Below are 22,763 nucleotides of genomic sequence, written 5' to 3'. Positions count from 1 at the left end.
TGATCCCTGGGTTGGGAAGATCCCCTGGAGGAGGGCATGGCAACCCACTCCAGTATTCTTGCCTGGAGAATCTCATGGACAGAGGAGCCTGCCGGGCTACAGTCTCTGGGATCGTGAATAGTTGGACATGGACTGAGCAACTAAGCACTGCACACATGGTATGAATTCTGAAGATGGTTTTATTTATTAGATTATTTGCATAATTGCTTTATAGGTCTTAATTGATTTCTATACATCGATTTCCCATTCATCAAGAAACCCCTTTTGCTTCTGAAAGTGCATTTGAATTGCAGATAGAAGCAAAAAGTTAAAATTGATGATGTGGTTTTTTTTTTTTTTTTTTTTAAGAAAAAATTAAGGTATGATTGACACAATGCTTTCTTCTTATTGGTTCTCATTCTACTTTTACTTTTTCTGCACTTCCCTGGGATGGTTTAGAATAGGTCAAAAGTCAGGTGTAGGTAAAGTGAGCCTGGGAGCCTGCACCTTGGCGCTGCCCTGAGATTTAACTCAGGGAGTCCATCTCCTTTCACCCCGCGGGGTCATTTCATTTGGCACTGATGGTTTTGCTTTGTTCCTTTTGGTGCTCTTGGGGTTCTTTTCCTCTTGTCATCTGAAACTAATTTGTGTACTGTACTGCTCACTCACATCTTGAATTAATGTAAGGAAATTTGGGTCATTGGCCCATGGAGTGAGGTGCGGGACATTTTGTTACTCATTTGAAGGCCAGGCCCACAGACTTAAAACTCTCCCAGCAGTGATGAAGGCTTTGATTTTTTTCAAGTTAGAAATTCTTCCTAGTATATAACTGCTTTCTCTGGCCTTTGGAAATGGATCTGTGGTTCTCTCCTGAGAATCAGTTTTCTTTTTTAAATTAAATTGGCCGTATGTTTCTTAGTATAGTTTGGGGCCAAAATACCATGGAAAACCTTTTTAGACTTGGAGTGAGGGAAGCAAAAGAAAAGGAAAAAGTAATAACTCAGTGCCTAGACTAATGTAAAAACTGAAGACCCTTTGTAATATTATTTTAAAGTAAGGTGTTTTGTAAAAGCTTTAGGGTCATATTTGGACAGAACTAAATGTCTTACTAACAGTGAGGATCTGTTGTTCAGCGTGCCCAGCCCCCATCCTTGCCATTAGCGTACTTCTTTGGCGCTGGGCCTCCCTGCAGGTAAGAAAGGAAACAAACGACTTGCTTTCAAGAGGGAGGGAAGTCAGCTGCAAGTGCTCACGTGGCATCCCTTCCCTGTCAGTCAAAAGAACAGAACTGGCCAGGCATGAAGCACTTGTGGTTTTATGCTAGGATGTGTGGTTAGGCGAGAGGTTGTGATGGCCTGTGGTTGTCACTGAATTCTTTGAACTGGAAGCATGGGTAAGTAAGAATTAAAAAGAATAGCACTGAAACCTTGGAGCTCTGTGTGTGGAAAAGAAAATATTCGGAGCATTAGAAAAAAAACATCGTAGTAGAGGTCCGGAGAAGGCAATGGCACCCCACTCCAGTCCTCTTGCCTGGAAAATCCCATGGACGGAGGAGCCTGGTAGGCTGCAGTCCATGGGGTCGCTAAGAGTCAGACACGACTGAACAACTTCATTTTCACGCACTGGAGAAGGAAATGGCAACCCACTCCAGTGTTCTTGCCTGGAGAATCCCAGGGACGGGGGAGCCTGGTGGGCTGCCGTCTACGGGGTCACGCAGAGTCGGACACGACTGAAGCGACTTAGCAGCAGCAGCAGCAGTAGAAGTCATCTGTTTTCCATTGGTTTATTCTGATTAGTTTTGTAGCACATTTATTGACTCTGTATTTGTAAAGGGGACTTCCCTGGTGGCTCAGATGGTAAACCGTCTGCCTACAATGCAGGAGACCCGGGTTTAATCTCTGGGTTGGGAAGATCTCCTGGAGAAGGAAATGGCAACCCACTCCAGTATTCTTGCCTGGAAAATCCAAGAATGAATTTATTGCGAAAACTCGGTGGTGTGTGAGGACAGTGTGGATGTGGAAGAGCCTTGAGTAAAATGCATGAGTTCTGTGATTGCTTTGGCCTACTCAGATACACATCTGTCTAGGGCAGAAGGAACCCAGACCAGGATAATGAGGGTTTTGTCAGGATGATTTCTCTTGAGACTTTCTGACTGACACGAAAAGCGGTTACAGCTCAGTCATCCAGGGATCACGGATGCAGGGCACAGAGTGGAGCTTCTGAGACCCCAGAAACCACTCCTCTATGTGTATAGAACTAACAACCTGGCTTCCCAGCCCAAGGAAGATTAAGATAGCAAATTGACTATGATTCTCAGAGTTGAGGAGGTGTGGTTTGAGGTATAGCCTAATGAGGAAGAGAGGAAAAAACAGAATTTAAACATAAGAACTCAAAGTAGGGGTGAATTTCTCTGAGTAGGTAAGGTCAAAATGCCTAGGAATTCCCTACTACATCACCTTGTGACTGAGCATAGTATTATAAACAGTGACCCTACATCCCTAATAAAAAATAAAGTTATGGCCAGCCTGCTCTATAATGAAGTTAGAAAATGTATAATTTCCACCCACAATCTTGGCAAATAAAGTTTTTGGTTCTTAAAGTTAACTGTTTGGATAGTAAGCCTTCTACATTCATTGCTTCATTTTAAAAATTCCATTTAAAAAGTTCAGTCATCTTTCTTAGGCATGTCACATTCTCCGGGTCTCCTCAGAGCAGTGGGGCTGAGGCACACCTGTTTAAATTGAGTACATGTGTAGTTTTGTGTGGATTACCAACCAAAACAGAGGAGACTCACTTTTTGGGGGGAGTGGTCACCATTTAATTATTGATGCATGGCAAGCCTTCCCCAGTCTCTTAACCTTCTGTAATTGTCAATGGCTAGGGCCGAGTGGTTTTCCCAATTTGCAGCCTGAACATTTGACTTTGTATTTGGAAAAGTCATTACTTCTCCCAACCCATCTCCATCCCTAGGAAATAACCACAACTAGGTACTAACCATAGTACAGTATTGCTTTATACCCTAAGTCTTATGTTTTGCATCTATGGTTTTCATTCTTTTATAATTCTTCTTCCTGCCTTTTCTCTTGTCCTTTCGACAGTCCATGGCACTAAATGGTTTCTGTTCCATGATGATTTAAGGACCGGTTGCCAGGCAGTTGCCTTGTTAAATAGCTGGGCATTATCTTGCCTAGAGATAATTTATTACTTTTTTGGTAGGTCCCTTGAATTCCAGGCAAATGAACGTATCCTCTGTATGTGCATGGCGTGTAGAAAGGGTATTTACACCTTGTTGACTGTGAGAACCACCCCATCTAGATCAATCTCTACCTTGTATTCTAGGCAGGATAAAGCCTGGTTTGCCTCTGGTGGATCTCTTGGGGACTAGAAAATAGGCCTTGGATTTTTAGCAAGCTGGTGTCCGAGGGTAAAGAGGATTAACAACTTTGGTTATGAGAAGTGAGACTCTATGGCAGAGTCTATTCATTCTTCCCTTTTTCTCTGTGATTAAAGGTCTGGTTGTTGGCTGGTTGCGTTGGGGCACTAGGAGTGTGGTGTTTATAAGTTCCCACTGTATGCTGTCTAAGGAGTTGATTGTATATATAGTTGACTTTTTTATGCACAGTTCCCCATCTTCCCCTGGCTTGTTCCCCTCTAAGTAATTTGCAACAACCACTGCACATCTGTGAGGCGGATAATCTATCATCTAGTAGGAAAGAAATACAGGACTCAGGCATCTTTTTTTTTTTTTGTATGGAATAGCTACATTGCCCAAAGTTGCCTATATGAGTTTCAAAACAAATGCAATTATTTCTTTGTGCCAGCTGACTTTGTTTCTCTGGGATTTTTTTCAACTCTGTGTGGGCTCCCACCTTCTCTCATCTTACATTTATAAGACTTTCATGGAACTAGGAGGGGATCTATCCTTTTATTCCACAGTTGCAGAACCTGGAGTTTAACTACCCAACTTGGACCTGACATTTGTGCTTAAGAGCGCCAGCCCGTGGGGCTGGATTGCTGTATTTTGATGATAGCAAATCCTATTGTTTATCATGACGCCAACCAGAAGGTGTCTAAAATTGGAATTGTCAGTGTTAGGTATAATGTTGGAGTTGAGACATTCTTTGGTTTTAGCGATGGGTGGTTAGGAATGCCTGAACTTTTTTTCACTAGATCACAATTATGTCCTACTAGCACCTGTGTGCACTGAATGAAAAGAGGGTAGGTTCCATCCTTATGCTTGTCTGTGAGCTGATCAGGACTGTCCCTTGTGGGAGAGGGCTTTGGTGCTCACTACTTTAGCAGAGGGGAGGACAGAGGACAGAGCCACAGTCTCCATCATCTCACCAGCAAGTGCTTTGGGACTCTTCCTTGGAAGGAGTGAGGAAAAGGTGGGAGTGAGTGTGGAGTGCTTCTTGACGTGCAGATGCTTTATTCTCAGACCCCTCATGTAAATTACTGCCCTGTTTATTCAACCTCCAGTGTTGAGGAATCATTAGATAAGACACCACGCTTAAGAAATTAGGCCTGTGTAATACCAGTTTGAGGAAAAGTAATCATTTCTCTCCTTGTGCACTCGTAGGGTTAAGTATATTTGAAATAAAATTGAAATGGATATTAGTACTCTGTTAGTAGTACTACTCAAAATCAAGCAGTTGATGTCTTCATGGTGTCAGTGGAAGTTATCTTGGTTAATTTTATTGTGAAAAAAATCTGTTTCCTACATTAGGATAAACTATTGGGCTTTGAGTTTTGTATTTTTATTTGCTTAGAAACTGAGTAATTGCCTCATAAAACAGCATGATGGTACTGTTAACACTGAATTATAAGACTTGTTATTATAGAATGTGCTTCCCTAGTTGGGAAATGACTTTGTTGTTTGGTACTTAAAATAATTAGTTTTTCCAAATGGGGTTATAATGAATAGTGTAAAATTTTACCAATTTAAAATAAAAAATTTATAATCTCTTGGGTGGTTTGTATGCATCATTTGATACTTCCAGGGAAGGGATTTCTTTTGGGTGGGCTTGAGGGGAGGGAAATATATTTAATGTTCAGAATGGAGGTTTTAAGAAATATTTCTGTCACACTTGAGACAAATTAGAGATAGTCATTAAAGGACTTGACCTGCTATTTTGCCTGATTTGGATATTGAGTATTAAAGGATAAAAGTCTTGAATTTGAATTTTTGGGAACTTTATTATAAATGAGAAAAAATTTAAAATGGACTACATGGCAGTTTATTTCTGAACTGATTTAAAATAGTGTGTGCATGTGGGTATTTTTCTCCTTTGTCTATGCTATTAAACTTTTTGTGGCAAAAATTTTAGACATAAGTGAAGGATGGGTAAATACTTCTTAAAGAATACATATCTTAAATAGGAATTTATTGTGTTCCTGCTGTTTTATTGAAAAGCTAGATAGTCGTGGCAGGTACTATTATGGAATGAGAGTGGGCTTTGTGTTGTTTTGAATTCATACATGAAAATCATTTATTCTGTGGAAACCATGAAATGTGCCTGTAAGCCTTACTCTGTACAAGGTACTGTAGGTGCTGTCAGGCACAGGGAAGTTCAAGATAGGCACAAGTAATAAAGCTGCAAATAGGCAACAGGATAAATGCAGTTCAAGGGGATGATGGGAGAGAGAATTAGAACTTGATTAATTACTGAGTTAATAGCAAGGTCAGAAATTGCAACAACTGCAGTGTAAGTAGTTAACCTTTGCTTGGAGTAACTGCTTATGAACAGTATTTTGATCCTAGTGAAAGAGAAAAACTTTTCTTAGAAGTCATGCTCTTTGGCTTCATTTTTTGTAATTACCTTAGAGATAGCATGATAAATGTTCATTTGACACTTCTATCTTCTCAAATTATCTCATTTTATTCTGAGGAATATCTCTGGGTTTAGGGGACTTAAATTTCTAAATATCAAGGCTGAGGAACTGGAGGTTGTGTTTACTTGACTGCTTAGAGACTCAGGTCTGTGGTCTCCAATTTCAAGCTGTTTTTCTTGGGTTTTGCTGTCTGTGCTTAGTTGTTCAGTCATGTTTGACTCTTTGCAGCCCCATGAACTGTAGCCCACGAGGCTCCTCTGTCCATGGAATTCTCCAGGCAAGAATGTTGGAGTGGGTTGCCATTCCCTTCTCTAGGGATCTTCCCAACCCACGGATTGAACCTAGGTCTCCTCATGGCGGGCGGATTCTTTAACAATTGAGCTGCCTGGGAAGCCACCCTGGGTTTTGCTTCATCCCTTCTAAATCCGACACCAGTTGGAAGAATTTGAGTTTCAGCTGACCTCATGACAGTGCACTTAAATAGCTGACTTGTTACAGGTGAATTTTTGTGGTCTTGAGTTCTTTTTACAAAATGGTGATTTTCTTGCAGGAAGCCAGTTGAGGGAAATTCTCCATGAATGTACGTCACAATGATGATGACCGACCAGATCCCTCTGGAACTGCCACCATTGCTGAACGGAGAGGTTGCCATGATGCCTCACTTGGTGAATGGAGATGCGGCTCAGCAGGTAGGTGCATTAAGAGAGGATTTAAGTTGTCCAAGTGGGAAACATTAGCCCAGAAATTGTTTTATTTTGAGATTCAAAGATGTCTGATCTTGAACCTTTGTCATTCTCTAGAGGTCGTTTCCATTGTAGAATCACTATATGATTTTTTAAAATATCAGAAGTTGTAGTTTTTGAGAACAGCAAACTTTACCTAATCCATCTGGTATTCTTCAAGCATCAAAAACAAGTGTCTGACTTTTGAAATGAATCATTTTGAAAATATGTAAAAGTTTTTGGAATAAAGTAGTGTTTACTCATGTCGTGTATTATACTTGACTGATTTTTCCTGATTGGCTAGAGCAGGATGCCCAGAGGTTGGGTCAGGTTTTGATCTCATCCAGGAGGTGACTGACCCCGACAAGACACACAGGTGTGTGTGAACCCACCCTGGCTCCTGGAGCAGTCCTTCCAAGTCCTGGCTCCAGGGCAGCAAGTCTGCTGCTGTGAAAATGATAGTCATTGTTTTCTGTAAGACTCCTTTCTTTGTCACTAGCTACTTAACATTGCAGAGTAGAAAAGTTATTCCTGAGCTCATTCCTGTAGCACTTGGGAAAAAATTTAAACAGTAAGTAAAACTTCAAAAATTATTAGAGACAGGTATTATCTCTGATAACATAAATTTTTTCTCAGCTCCCAAAGTCCACCATCTGATCAGGGCCAAGGTCTGTGAGCTGGTTATGGGCTGGGAAGTGCAGCCTTCTCTGTATTCTGCCTTCTAGGTCTCCCCTTTGGTACCCCCTGGTCCCGCCTGAGAGGGAGCTTCCCAATGCATGGAAACGCTTCCTCCTTCACCATTCCTTCCCTCCCTCGGGGCACAAGCTCCTCTCTAGAAGTTCTCTGTTGTCTCTTCCCTTTTTATGTCTTTATCTTTGTCCTACCTCATTCCAGGGAGCTTAGCCTGTGCCCCTAGAGGCCTGGAGTCTTTTGCTGTCACCTAGAAGTTGCTTTGTAGGAGTGGTTCCATATCTTGATGAGTTATTTGTGGAGAGGCTGGTGATCTCCCCTGTCTCCTTGTCTTACTCCTCCGCCATCTTCTTCCACTCCTGAATTTTTTAATTGACTACTAAAAGTGGTTCCATCAGTCTGGTACTAAATAAATGCCACTTTTTATATTTGTATAGTTCTTTAGAAGTATAAAAGTAGGTGTCTTTGTTTTATCGAAAGTAGAATTGGGAATGATTGCTTGGAAAATATTTATGCAAAATATATTAATAATTCAGATAAGTTAATTGGCCATTTGATGTCAGTCCGCCCCCCCCCCCCCGCCCCTGTCTGTCGTACTACATTAACACTCTATCCAGCATAGTACATTAATACTTTGTATATACGTCTGATGGGTCTTGCTTTGCTGTTTAATGATTTATATATGTTACTTTCTCCTGCATTAGACCGTGAACTTCTTAAGAGCAAAGAATGTCTAATAGGTGCTCAATAAATGTTTGTCAGTTGAATAAATTTCTTCCTGTCTTGCCACTGATGGAAGTACCTCCTTTCCTGACTCCTGATTCTCTCTCTTGGCTCATTTCCACCAATCCACTGTTAGATCTTTTATCTTAAACACACAAATAGCTATACCTCTGGCCCACTCAACAAAAACAACCCCCCCGTTCCTTGACTCCACATTCCCCAACCCCCCTGCCCCCAGTTATATCTCATATCTCTGCTCCCTTTACAACAGTACTTCTTTAAATAGAGCCTCTGCTTCCTTGCCTCCATTGCTCTTCATTTCCAGAGCCTCCACTGGCTGCTCCTCCTCTCTGTGTTCTAGACTATCAGCAAGTCCTGTTGACCTTATCTCAGGAACGTTGCTGAAACCATATTTTGCTATGTCTACTTCAGTTCTGTGACTGTTCCTAGATTCTGAGCCAACATTGCTCACCAGGGGTAGGATGGTTCTTCTCAACTGGTCTTGCTGCTTTTACTTTTGCCCTACCAGAAAACATTTGCCACACATCAATCTGCTAAAACTGTAAAAATGTACCATGTCACTGCCCTGCTCAGAGCTGTCCTGTTCACCTGAGATGAAATCTGAGTGCAGCCCTGCAGCTGGTCAGCCTCCTGTGACTAGTGCTTGCCTCTCTCCCTCATCCTCTCACTGCTCTGCTCCGGCCCAAGGTCTCAAAATGCCATGAATAGTTTCAAGGTGCATGTGGTGTATGGTTTCCTTTCTTTTCACTAATTAAACTAATTTAAAAAAGGGCTAGTTGGTTCCTGACGGTTCATGGTCAAGACTTGGTGCTTCTACTGCTAGGGGTGCTGGTTCAGTCAGTGGTTGAGGAACGCACGTGCCTCAAAAAAAAAAAAAAAAGAGAGGTGGGTCAAGGTATTCAAAGTGACTAAACTTGAGAAACAACTCCAGTCTCTCAGGTATCTCTTGATTCCATTTTGCGTACGTACCTGGGAGACCTGAGACCACCCATCTGTATAGCTGTGCACCATTTTTGTGTTTTGATGATTTCTCCCTTGTTTCTGTAATTCATTTTGTTTAGAGTAGTGGTTTGTAGTTTATAAGCCAGCATACAGAACCCTTAGAATTTTCCAGTTTTCCCTTCAGAAGTAAACTCCCAGAAATGACCAGAGACTAAAAAGGCTACACTTCCTTGGAAGGCCTTGTCGTATTTTATACTCCACATATCGACCTCAGCTCTTAAGTAGAAACTGTGTAATAATATAGGTTAATAAGATCATGTTTTGATTTCACCTAAGAAGCTTTCTGTAAAGCCAAGAAATGGGAAAACTTGTTCATCTGTTTTATACACAGTCACAAACATCAAGCTTTGTCAGACCAGGGTACACTTACTGTAAACAAATCTCATTGGAAGGAAATATTTCAGTCTTTCTAATTTGCGAATATGTCTGATTGTGCTAGAAGCATTGACGTTTAGGCGTTTAGGTTATGTGGGCCAAGCTGTTGATTGATATTACCCCTAAATTTCCCTTAATGGGGAACAACTGTTAATTGGGCAGGATGTGTTTGAACAGCCCGAGGTTTATCATGCCTTGATGTTGCCTCTGTGTCACTGTGGCTTAGCCGAGACAGTGGCCTGTGTGCCTCTTTTTTGCCTCTTTCTGTCCCCAGAGCCCCTCATTCCCTCGAGCCTTAACTCTTTCCTTTGGGTCCTAACAGTTGTGTCAGAGTTGACTGTGGTAGACCTTCAGGCCTGTGTGTGGGACCTGGGCTAAGGCTCAAGGGGAAGGCAGACCCAAGGAGCAAGCAAAACTAAAAATGATGGAGGAATAGCAGAGAGAGATAGCGGGGAGGGAGAGCGAGGGGATCACCAGAAAGAACAGGGACCAAAAGTGAGGATTCAACAGTCAGAAGCTGCCCGAGATTTGAGTTCTTGCCTGGGGCGCCTGCTGGTGTTTGCTGCTTGGATGTGTGCTACGATGCTCAGATGGGTTTGTATGAAAGGATCAGGATGCAGGGGACACACCAGAGGGAAGAGTCTGTATAATGTCTTCTGAGGCTTTAACTGTGTTGTCCCTTGAGGCCAATACTTTTTAACAAGGACCATGTGGAGGCACCAGGCTGACTTTAGTGACAGACTTTGCAGATACTGTCCTGTCAGACCCATGGGGTGAGACGCTGGAGCCACTTCTCCCACTACACCATCCTAAAGAGCTGCCCGCTGGCCACGGGCTCTCCCTCTGCATTTCTGTTAGGAGTGGATCTAGTGAAGCTCACCGTGTATGTGTTTACAATGTTCTTAATACTTTGCAGCTGTGCTGAGGACATTCTAAACATTTCTATATATGCAAAAGAACCACCACAGTTATGAGAAAGCTCTTCAGTCGCCTCAGCCCTCCTCCTCCTGATTTCTGTCCTGTTGGTTTCTGGATTTAATTAAGATGAGTTCTTGGCAAGATTCTCTGCTCTGTTCTGGCTCTAACTAAGAAACACTGTTAATTTTCGTTATCAGAAGTCATGTTAAGGTTGAAACCTAGGTTTGTCATTTTGTATAAGTAGCAGGAAAAGGATGATTCTTTTCTTAAAATGAAAAGCCATTCTCGATTATGAATGAAGATTTAAAGTATATCATCAACTGAACAAATGAGCAAGAATAACAGTAACAAATATACAAGGTGGATAGAAAGAACTTACTTAATAGCTCTGAGATATATAATCCATATGCCATGTGAAGTGAAGTGAAAGTCCCTCAGTTCAGTTCTGTTCAGTTGTTCAGTCGTGTCGGACTCTTTGCGACCCCATGAATAGCAGCACGCCAGGCCTCCCTGTCCATCACCAACTCCCGAAGTTCACTCAGACGCACGTCCATCGAGTCAGTGATGCCATCCAGCCATCTCATCCTCTGTTGTCCCCTTCTCCTCCTGCCCCCAATCCCTCCCAGCATCAGAGTCTTTTCCAATGAGTCAACTCTTCGCCTGAGGTGGCAAAAGTATTGGAGTTTCAGCTTTAGCACTATTCCTTCCAAAGAAATCCCAGGGCTGATCTCAGCATAGTGTTTTTGAGGCTTGGCCATGTTGTCACGTGTATCACTACAAACATATCTTGGAGATATTGTGAGTTTCAGTTCCAAAGAACTGCAATAAAGCCAATATTGCAATAAAGTGAGTCACATGAATTTTTTGGTTTCTTGGTGCATGTAAACATTCTGTTTATATTGTGTAGACTTTTAACTGTGCATGTCTAAAAAAAAGTACATACCTTAATTTAAAAATATTTTGTTGCTAAAAAATGCTAACCATCTGAGCCTTCAGTGAGTTGTAGTCTTTTTATAATACAGTAACATCAAAGGTCATGATTGCAGATCACCATAATGATTATAATAATAATGAAAAAGTTTGAAATATTGTAAGAATTACCAGAATGTGACATAGAACTTAAAGCGAGCAAATACTTTTGGAAAAATGGCGCTGATAGACTTATTCCACACAGAGTTGCCATGTTAAACCTTTAATTTGTAAAAAAACAATTATTTGTGAAGCTCAATAAAGCAAAAACATGCACTAAAATGAGGTATCCCTGTCCTTTATAGCTCTTTTTTTGCTTTTAGCTTTTTTATTGCCTAAGAATACTCTAGTGTTCATCATTTGATGGACATTTGGATTGTTTCCACTTTTTGTGGTTATTATGAATAATACTTCTATGAATGTATGTGTACAAATTTTTGTGTGGATGTGTGTTTTTGTTTCTCATATACATACACCTAGAAGTAAAATTGAGCAGCTTATTTAAAATTAAAAAAAAATTTTTTTGAACAGCTTTAACTATTGTTTTCTGAATTAAAAAAAAATTTCTAATTTCTGCTTGCTCTCACTGTAATCTTGCCCTCTCACTCCTCCTTTCCACCCCAAATCTCAAAGAAGAGAGGCTGACAGTCTTGACACGAGAGGCCTTGTAACTGTGAGTAGTAGTGAACACGTGGATTGCAGTTTGCAGTAATAATTTTCCTGAAACGTTTGTACAAGTTACGTTTTCCTCATTGACGGTGATGCTGAAGAGTCTGATCCAAAACTGCGCTTCCTCATGTTTGGTTCCTCTTGTCTCACTGTAATTTCTTCTACCTCTAAATAGATCAGCGTAGCTAAATAAAGTTTACTTCCCTTAATATGCCTAACCACATATTATTCTTGAGTTGTAAAGCTTAGGTTTCCACCTGAGTTTTTGTGTGTGGCTTTATAAATTACAGTGAATTTCCTTCAGTAGTCAAAATATTGCATTTCACACATTACATTTTAGAACCTAACAGTGTATCACCTATCTTTGTTATGAACTTTCAGCACATTTTGGAGATTTTAAGAAGTAACAGCTTGTTTTGAGCATGAAAGGATGAACATGAGCCCAATTTCCAACTTGTTTTGTTGGTTTAGTATTTTAATAATCTCTTAAGAATTACAGCAGCTACAGGTAAATAAAGAAACCATTAGGCTATGAGCAGAGTGTTCACATATAATTGACTGATTTGCTTATGTAATCTGTGACACTGACAGACCTACATGATGGCGACATGCCACTTTATATACTTAGTGACACTCGTCATGTACGTATTATTAGGGCAGTGGGGTGGGGATAGAGTTAGATGTCACCTTGTCCTAACTAAGAATTCAGAACACAGAGAGCACCTGGAGCATGTTTTGTCATTTTTATTTCTTATCTTTTGCTTTTTTTTCCTTTTCTTCTTCATGCCTCTTTTTCAGGTAGTAGATCTCCTTAAATGTAAACAGAAAACTTTCTGGGACACACTACTCACAGTTACAAGGCCTCTCATGTCAAGACTGTCAGCCTCTCTTCTTTGAGATTTGGGGTGGAAAGGAGGAGTGAGAGGGCAAAGCATTCCCTGGAAGACAAGTTACCTCAGTCATGTCCAATTGTCTTGACTTTTGCCCGTTTTGGTTGATCAGCATTTAGCATGTCATTTCATTGGGAGTGAGGTTTTTCCCCCTTTGGTTTCTTCTTTTTGAAAGCCTTTGTTTCCCTCAGACAGCATATGCAGCCAGAGTTTCCCCAGCGCATTCTTTTGAGTACACGTTTCCAGACAGCACATTAAATATGTTAAAATGTTCCATGTTCAGATGGTGCTCGTCATCAGCATGTCTTCTGCATCAAATGTTCTTCTCCTCCTAGTCCAGTGGCCTTTTCTGTTCAGGTTGACATCTTCTTAACAACGTTTCCCTGGACAGCTCCCTTCTTGCCATCAGTAGTTCAGATCCTGTCGCCACACAGGTTTACTCTTCAAACATACGGACGGCCACCGTGTCAGGGGGACGCAGAAAGGGGATCAGTGTCAGTATGGTGTAGAAAAACGAATAAATGGCTTTTGGGAGCCTTGCCCAGGAAAAGGATATTCAAATGCGAATGGGACTGCAATTAAAATATTATTGCTGAATAATATTAGATAACATCTCATTTTGTGATACTCCCTATTTAGAGACAGGGGCTTGAGCTGGCAGGTAGAAAAAGTTAGGCTGCTCAAATGTTGGGCTTGGGAAACCCAACATGGGGAAGCGCAGTTTTGGATCAGACTCTTCAGCATCACCGCCTATGAGGAACGTGTAACTTGTGCAGATGTTTAAAGAAAATTATTATTGCAAACTGCCATTCACGTTCTCACTACTATTCACAGTTACAAGGCCTCTCGTGTCAAGATTGTCAGCCTCTCTTCTTTGAGATTTGGGGTGGAAAGGAGGAGTGAGAGGGTAAGATTTATGACTGAATTAAGGAGTGACTGAATAACAGATTTGTTCATCTGCATAAGCATCTATCGTATGTCTTCTCTGCAGGACTGTATTAGGTGTTGGTGACACAAAGCTGAATAAGATACCGTTTTTGCCCTAAAGGAATGAGCAGTCTAGTTGGGGAGCAGAATGTGGTTTACAAAAAAAAGGAAAAAGGCTGTATTTACACATGTGTAGACCAGGGGAGAAGTGCTTGGGTTGCAGAATGTATCAGCGTCTTGGGAGCGTCCAGGGAGGGGTGGGGAACGGGATAGGCGAGCAAGGAAAAGTGTCTGTGGGGAGGCTGAGCCTGAACTGAGGTATCATGCTGGAAGTTATTCAAGCTTTGCATATCATGTAAGCAGTTTCTGTGGTGTGAAATGTGAATACTCTGTAGGGCTAGCATAATCAGTGGAGAACTGATATTAGTGACCCGCCAGCAAACTGTATCTATGCATTCTAGGATCTCTCTTCTGGAAACTTTGCTCTTCAGTATTCTTTCTAGAGAATCTGTGTCCTCTGTGCATCCAGTCTGGCGATCCACTCCTGGCTTCTTGATTCTGTCCCTCGCAATTTCCAACTCTGTGGAGGTGAGGACCATGAGCACCCCTAACCCAAGTGCTTTCTAGCAGTGCAGGCAGCTGGCCACATTTCTGAGGGCTTCCTCTGAACTGTAAAAAAAAAAAAAAAAAAAAAGTCTGAGTTTTCCAGGTCTGTGGTCTGATTTTACAATCTTCTCTGCCTTAGGTTTGCCAATTCCATTCACTACAAAGCCTTCTGAAAAGGCATAGCCTATGTATAATCTCTGTCTCATAAAGGAAAATGTTGATGCCATGCAGAGGAGGGTGTTATATGTGGCACTCACAATAATTATGACATATGATATATAATTATGACAGCTCTGAGCTGTCTGGGTTGAGAGACACTTCAGAATTTAATTAGCCAAAGGCAATAATAATAAGATACAAGATACAATCAGTATCCTTCAAATGGTAGAAATAGAGCTGCCTTCAAAAAGGAGAGGATTAAGGAAAAACACTGGCGTGGCAAGGTTGCACTGCAAAATAACAGCAATTTAAAATTTTATGGTGGTTTTAACATTATGATTGTTTTCAACAGTGTTTGGCTGTCTGGTTGCACTCTAAACTCCAGAGGAGCAGGGTTGTCTCTTGGCCATGCTGTACCTGACGTCTGAGGTCGCATTCAGTGAGATAGCATTCAGTAGGTCCTTCAGAGTGAATGCAGGATGAACAAAAGGAACAGGTTTAATTCATCTAAACCAGGGCTTAAAAACTGGCTACCTATTACATTTTTCATACAGGCATTAAAAAAGAAAAAAAGCCTTATGATTAACAAATAATTAGGTGCCAATCTTTAAAAATGGGAAGATCTACACAAAATTCTAGATCTTTCTGTTTTTTAAAAACCCAGAAGATCTGGTAACTGGGCTGGTTGTCCTACTTGGCAAAAGTTGACGGACCCAAAGTAGCAGCCACCCACTTTGGATGGGGAGTAAGCCCCCTTTGTCCACTTCACTCAATTCCCAAACTTGCCTGGTCTCTGTGGTCAGCTGAACTTGCAACCTGGAAATTGTTTACCTGTTATTTTTTTTTTTTAGCTTTGTAATTGTTTCGAGTGCTCACACATACAGGGTTTTAAAAGCAAAACTATTTAAGATTTTTCGGGCACACTCATTGTATCATACTGATGAAGTGGTTTTAAGTCTCTTAGTTTTCTCCTTTCCTTGTATAACTTGTAAAATGAAGTAGTATGGACTCTGGCTCATGTAGCTATGTAGAAGGATTTCAGTTATATGTCTTACAACTTTGGACCCATATGTTGTTTTATTTGGCCTCTGCTTCTCAGTGAACAGTCCCCAATCAGTGCCATATTGAACACTCATCAAAGCATAGGAAGGGCAGAAGAAATGACCAGGCGCCTTGGTTTTACTGTTTACAAACTGGTTAGGGGGCATTAAACACAGATGCAGGGTATCAGCGTTCAAATGGATAGACATGCAAATACTTGAGTTTATAATATTTTTTACAGTTTCTCCAAAAATTGCATTTTCCATAGGTACTTATTAAAATAGAATTTTTTGAATGTAAAATTTCCCTGGTGTTGCCTAGATGAAGCATTTTTATTTAAATCATTTCTATATTGACTTTCTCTTTGAATAAAACTACATTTGATAGAGTTCCAACCTCAAATTCCTGTTTTTTGAAAATGCATATTTGTCATGTTGGATGTGATATGATAGCCATTGATAGAGTACAGTAAAAATTATATATATATGTACACACACACGGAGGAAAAAAAGATGGGACTGTTCTCTTCCAGAATGTGTTAAGACATATGTTTGCACATATCATTTTTATGTTGGCAGACTCATCTTTTCTGGTCCAAATGATTGACTTAAAAATGTGACTGTATAGCAATTATCTACATTACGTTTCCACACAGACAATACTGAAGCAAGCTGCATAAGTTAGCAACAGTGATATCTAGATTCCAAATGCAGGTGCAAAAAGTAAACAGCCTTCCAAGGAACCCATTGCTGAAGCGTCCTAGTATTGTATCTAGGTTAATTTGGGGGCTTCCTTGTCTTCAGATTACATTTAAATTGGAATTGACCAGAACTAGGTACCCCCCTTAGTAATCTTCCAGCCAGCTCTGCTGTTATAGTAAATTGAAGCTGAACTATGGTGGGCCGCCAGAGGAAGCAGTTCAGTGGCACCTTAGTGTTCATGCCTACACTGGTATTGCCTCTCAGCCCTGGGCCTTTTTCTTTAGTAGGTGACCATCAGATAGAGCACTGCTGAGAGGATGTCTGTTTTATGTGCAGTGTGTGCTTAGCACAACCATTAACTAGAATACTTTGACCTGGATCCATTTTTTTTTGCCCATTCCTTGCCCCTTGCAGTATAGGAGGTGTGCATTTGGACATCTGCATTTAGAAAATTACTTTGCCAAGGGTTTCTGCTTTGCAAGTAACAAGGGAACTAGTTAAGCAGAGAGAGCAGAAAGTAGGAGCTATTTGGTTTTGTTTTGGGGTGTCAGGTTAACCCTTGAATAACAGATTTGAACTTCACAGATCCACTTATACACTTACTTATGTTTTACAGTAGTAAGTATTATAGAACTATACCATCCACCATTGGTTAAGTCTGCAGATGTACAACTGAGGATACCTAGGATCTGCGAACGCAGAGGGCTGACTATAAGTTTCAGATGGATTTTTGACTTTGTGGAGGGTTGGTACCCCTAAGCTCTGCATTTTTCAAGGGCCAGCTATGTTTCTATAAAAGTGGAAATCAATCCTTCTGAGCTAAACCTTAGATGTAGAGAAATGGACGTGTTATCCAGTTGTGTTTCACGACTTCTAATTTTTAGGAGTTGTTAAAATGTTCTTATGTATTCTAAGTAGATAGAAAAATTCGCACCGAAGCATGTTCTTGGATAGAAGTTTCTTCGGTCTTCATGTATACTGGAATATCGAGTTGTCATTCTAGTTCATGGGGAAAACTGTGATACACGTGCTTTTGTTAGTGATGTTGTTTAGTAGCCAAGTTAGCCAGAGTCATCCAGCTCATTTATCTTTTCTGATTTGTTTTGCATTGACAGAGTACATCTATTTAAAATCCATCTTAATTCTCATCACCTTGGCAAAAGGGCTGTATAAAAAGCATCCTTATAGAATGGCTGTTTCTTTATCATTTATTTTGCAACTTTAGTCATGATAGAAGATAAGTGTAGTGTAAAATGTAGATAGGATATGAATTACAAAGGAATGGCATCCATATTTTTTCATAAAATGTTTGCATTGAGAAATTAGACCTTAGGCTTAATATATACTCTGTGAATAATATCTGTTTTAAAGACCAGGGAATCAACTGAGAGTGGAATTGAGTAATGGACGACATCACCCTTTAATAGATGGGTATTCACATCTATGGGTGTTTACTTCTCAGACTTTCTGTTTTCTTGTTTTTAAAGTGGTTTACTCAGGGTTAGGCACTGAGAATCTTCCCACTTTTTATCACCTGCCCATGCTGCTTCAAGCTGCCTTGGGACTTTAAGGAGCCTCCATTAGGGAGACTTGAAGAGAAGCAGCATACTCAGTGTAGGCTTTTGCTTTGCAGGGAGGCAGTGGTTCATTTTCCAACCATTATTTTAAGAACATGGGGGAAATGTGGGCTAACATGTTTTGTAACATTCCAGAGATGTGTCTTAACAATGTAAAATATATATTAAAGGTCAGATTTTTTTTGGCATTGAAAGAATGCCAAGGGTCTGACTACAGGTTTTTGGCATTTATTTCAAACTTAAACGTTACTTTTTAAACTTGCTGATCACCAGAAGGTTTGTTGTCTCAACTTTATGCTCAGTTTTTAGTTGCATGGTTATTTGTTAAATTATTGGAAAGAATGACTTACTTTTTGGTGGTGGGGTTGCTGTGCTATATGGCTTGGTGATCTTAGTTTCTCGGCCTGGTTGAACCCGGGCCATGGCAGTGAAATTGCTGAATCCCAACCACTGGACTGCCAGAGAACTCCCCAAGAGAATTCCATTTGATATTTTCATTTTTTTGTTCTCTGTGTGGTAGAGGGAATGAATAGTAACTATTTGAGGCTTATGATGTGCTAGCAATGGCACCCCACTCCAGTACTCTTGCCTGGAAAATCCCATGGACGGAGGGGCCTGGTGGGCTGAAGTCCATGGGGTCACTAGGAGTCGGACACGACTGAACGACTTCACTTTCACTTTTCACTTTCATACATTGGAGAAGGAAATGGCAACCCACTCCAGTGTTCTTCCCTGGAGAATCCCAGGGACGGGGGAGCCTGGTGGGCTGCCGTCTATGGGGTCACACAGAGTTGGACACGACTGAAGCGACTTAGCAGCAGCAAGCACTTTTATATATTATTTCTTCCAGTGAACATACACCTTGTAAGGTGGTAATCATTTTTACAGACAGAACCACAGATGAGAAAGGTTACGTACTTTGCACCTGGCAAATCACAGGACTGGGATTTGAGTCCCCTATGTCCTACCATCCAGGAACGGTGGTATTGCTTGGACTTAGGTGTATCTCCGTTGTTTTGTTCAGGTAAACAGTCAGGAGAGACACGGGACTGGGTTTTGTATAGTAGTAATTTGTAAGGCTTGTGAAGAAGAGTATTCCTGCTATTACCTTAAATTTCCTTCACATCACCCCTGAAAGATGGCAGTGAATCTGGCTGTGGAGCTTCTCAGAATTGCAAACCAAGCTGGAGTGACTGTGTCTGAAGCCTGAGGCACCAACTGAGTTTGGAGGAAGAGGTGGGGGTGAAGTCATTTCAGGCCCAGGTCGTCAGAGTAGCTCCCTTTCTTTCCCTAGGGAATGGTTCTTTCCCTGAGGTTAGCCATAGGGGAGCAGTTTCTTCTGGGATCAGCACCTGCTGAGAGATGGTGGTGACCAGAGAGAAAAGGTAGGGGCTTGTCAAGCCTGGGCACAAGGAAAGGACCTTTGTCTGCCTTCTTTTCCTTCCAAACTCCGCCTTTCTTTTCCATTCAAAAATTACATCATCCCTGAGGCACAGTTTTTGTGTCTTAAGAAATCTGAAAACTTATTATAAGACTAGAACCTATTAGATTATTTTTTGTTTCATTTCTGAATTTATAATTATTTCTCTTAAGTAATGCCAGAATTGAAAAAAAAATCATTTAAGTTTATCCTTCAAAAAGAAATCACTCTATGAGCATTTCTGAAGTGTCTCACCTCTGCTCATTCTTGTTCTCAGGGGAATACAAAATTAGGTGTCAGGCAGCATTTGTGCTGTGAGACCACACCCCTTTGCTAGTGAGTTCCTCTTCTTTGTTTCAGATTGATGAAGGGCTGCTTGGACTTTGACTTTCCTCAAGATGTTAATTATATGTTTCAAAATCATGTGTTCTGTTAAAAATCACTTACGCATAGCCTTGGAAGAGCACTGGAGGCAGGGAGGTGCTTCAGGGGTGTAGAATATTGTTTGGAGGCCTTGGGAAATAAATCTTAAGTTCATTTACCACCAAGACATATTTAGTCAGTGTATATAAACAAAAGAAGTCACAGTGTGCCTGGACGTTATTTGTCCCAGATGGAGTTTAAACTTGGCTCATTATACTGCGCTGATGTCATGGTACATAAACTGGCCCGAGTTAGAGACGTGCATAGAATCTGCTGTGCGCTTGTGTGTGCTGAGGGCGTGCGAGGAGCAGGGAGGGGCTGGCTGGAAAATCGTTGTCACATTTTTCCTTTGCTGTCTGCATAGCCTAGTGTCAGTCCTGAATTTGGACTGGGTGCAGAGTGAGGGAAGAGTCGGAATAATCTGTTCATTTGTGCAAGTCGGTATGTGATGCACTCAGGGATGTGGTTCTTCCAAGACTGAGTGTAAGTGCATCAGGCTTTCCAACAGTTGCTTACGATGCTCTGGCAATACAATCTAGAGAGGAAAATCTTAAAGCAGTACATTTTTGAAGAGCATTTTCAAGTCTGTTTGCCTTGAAATCTTCAGTCTGGATAGTGTCTTTAAACTTTTTAATGGTCTTAAGTATCCTGCTGTATAATTCTGTTTTCCTGGATTGAATGGTGGATAACCTTTCAAACTAGTTGCTTAAGTGTTTAAAAAGGCAGAAAAAGGCGGACGCTTGATGCTTCTTAGAGAAGCCAGCCAGGTTTAATTCTTCCTTCATGCTTTGAGAGGACCCAGAAAAGGGTCCTCTCCTGGTGTTCTGGGTGCCTAATAGGCAATCGACACATACTGTGGTGTTACTTTGTTACATTTTATTGCTGACTTTCCTTGTGATAATCTTAATTAGAAGCAGTTCCAAGTAATTCACAGCATTTTGTGGATATAAAGAGCTTAGATTTCAGAACTACTGTGAAAGGATTCCAAAGTCACTATTGTTGCTGGGATCTGCGGAAGCCGAACAGACACTGAAATGTGAATGAGCTGCGAGGTGATCCTTTCAGGAAAGCCAGAATGTTTCTCAAACAGAAAATCTGGTCAGAGGTGAGAATTGGCTGGTTTTAGATTTTATTGAGAACATGAAATGTGGCAGATGTGGCAAACTTTTTTTCTTCAGACTTTCTCTTTAGAGGTCATGTCACTGGTAGAAATTTGAAGAGAAAGAAATATTAATAACAATTATTTATTGAGCATATACTATATATAAGGCTTTCTACCAGGGCTGCTGGGGGGTTGCTTTCTTCTTTAGAGCACACACATAATATAGGTGTTCTGTCTTTTCAGAGGAGGAAATGCGGGGTTAGAAATGTTAAGTGCCCTGTCTGGCACAGCTGGGACTCAGCTACAATGTGTCTGATTTGTTCTTCTCACTGTGTATCTTTGGTATCTTCATTGATTTTAAACTCTTAGTTAAAAAGTGAATTGAAAGTAAAATGAGATTAGCACAAAGTGACTTAACTACTCGGTATGTACATAGTAGAGTTAAGTCTCTGCGTCGTGTCCGACTCTTTGCAACCCCATGGACTGTAGCCTACCAGGCTCCTCCAAGCATGGGATTTTCCAGGCAAGAGTACTGGAGTGGGGTGGGGTGCCATTTCCTTCTCCAGTGTACATGTATATAGTGTTACTTAGAAGACAAGTCTGGCCTGAACCCCATCTAATTTTACCTAAACGTGTATTGTGGCAGGAAGACAAACATGTAGAAGAAGTATGTGGTATTGCTTCCTTATTTTTTGTAGTCTTAAAAAAACTAATAAAATTCATCTTAAATTTAATAATTAAGTTTTATGTTGTGTGTCCTTTTTTTTTACGCTTATCTGCAATTCTGAGTCCTTATTTTATCAAACTTTTTAAATGTATGTATGATATGCTAAAAGGCAAAGTAGAGCTTAAAGATATAAAAAATGAATTAGCTAGTCTGAAATGGGGTAGTCTAGGAATCAGAACAGGTGTTTTGGGGATATGATTAACTTGGAACCCTTGAGAATAAGTAATGATTCTCGTTTGGTTCGTAATTAAATTTGTTTCCCAATAATCCCAATAATAATAAACCCTATTAGTCCTCCTTCCCTTTTGATCAGCAAATCGGCCAGCAGCATAGCGGGTGGGCAGCACTGTTGGCTTGATGAGCTGGCTTCAAGTAAAGGACAGGACTGCTAGGTTGCCTGATGAGTGCTTTGGGGTTTAGCTTTTTAGAGCAAGAAACCAAAGGGAAGAAATAAGAGATAGAAAAAGTCTAGGAAGAGGTGGAGACACGAGAGGGACAGGCTGTGAAGGCCCCTCAGTTATCAGTGCTAGGAGTGGTGGAAATGGAAGTGACAGAATCACAGTTGGATAACAGAATTAGAGAGAGTGACAGGAAGTAGGAAAAATCAAGTAGTTACGCCTGGGAGAGCCATGCCCATGACTTCACCTCTGTAATCAGAGATACCGTGGTGTTGACAGGGAGGGCAGCACTCTTCAGCAGCGAACCCTGTGATCTGGATAGTCATATTTAAAGGTTAAACTGTTGATTATTTTTGAAAACTCTTACTTAGAACTGTGTAACCCCTGCATTATGTCACAGTTGGATGTTTAATTAATATCTGTGCTGGTCTCTGTGGGTCCAGTGTCTCCCATCTCAGAGATGTTTGAGTTTCTCACTGCTATCATAGTTACTTAGCAGTGTTGCTTTCCTACTGGAAAATTCTGCTCACAGGATAAAGTCCAGACTTTCAAGCAGAGCAAACAAAGACTTTTCTGAGGTGGGCCTGGCCTGCTTCTTCAGTCTCACCTTTTACCCCTCTGTTGCTTGCTTATGCCTTCACAGCCGCATTGGAATTCTCTAGCACACTGTAATTCTAAATGCAGTGAACCGCTCAGTGCTTGTGCTGTGTGATTGTTCTTTGGCTTATCTTCTCATTTTCCCTTTAAGTGTCACTTCCAACTATAACTTTTCCTGATGTCTTGGTGGCTTCTTCAGTTTCCAGAGCGCTTGATAGCAAATAATCATGTTTTGTTTTTTTTTTTAAACAGCTAATTGTGTTTTCTACTTTTGCAGCAATACACAAATAGGGGT

The 22,763-nt window shown here is 40.9% G+C and overlaps 1 protein-coding gene across 2 annotated transcripts in view; it reads left to right on the top strand.

Annotated features, from left to right (window-relative positions):
* FNDC3B (fibronectin type III domain containing 3B) overlaps positions 1 to 22,763 on the top strand; it is a 358,778-nt gene that overhangs the window by 67,345 nt on the left and 268,670 nt on the right. For both annotated transcript variants that reach the window (XM_027541011.1, XM_027541003.1), the window contains exon 2: positions 6,362 to 6,500. In XM_027541011.1, the coding sequence (XP_027396812.1) occupies positions 6,390 to 6,500 (111 nt within the window). In that variant the 5' untranslated portion in view covers positions 6,362 to 6,389. The remainder of the gene's footprint in view (positions 1 to 6,361; positions 6,501 to 22,763) is intronic.

Source organism: Bos indicus x Bos taurus, chromosome 1, assembly GCF_003369695.1.
Source record: "Bos indicus x Bos taurus breed Angus x Brahman F1 hybrid chromosome 1, Bos_hybrid_MaternalHap_v2.0, whole genome shotgun sequence".
In the NCBI taxonomy this organism is placed as follows: domain Eukaryota; kingdom Metazoa; phylum Chordata; class Mammalia; order Artiodactyla; family Bovidae; genus Bos; species Bos indicus x Bos taurus.
The sequence above is the reverse complement of the archived record's forward strand: the minus strand, read 5'-3'. Positions and strand labels throughout refer to the sequence as shown.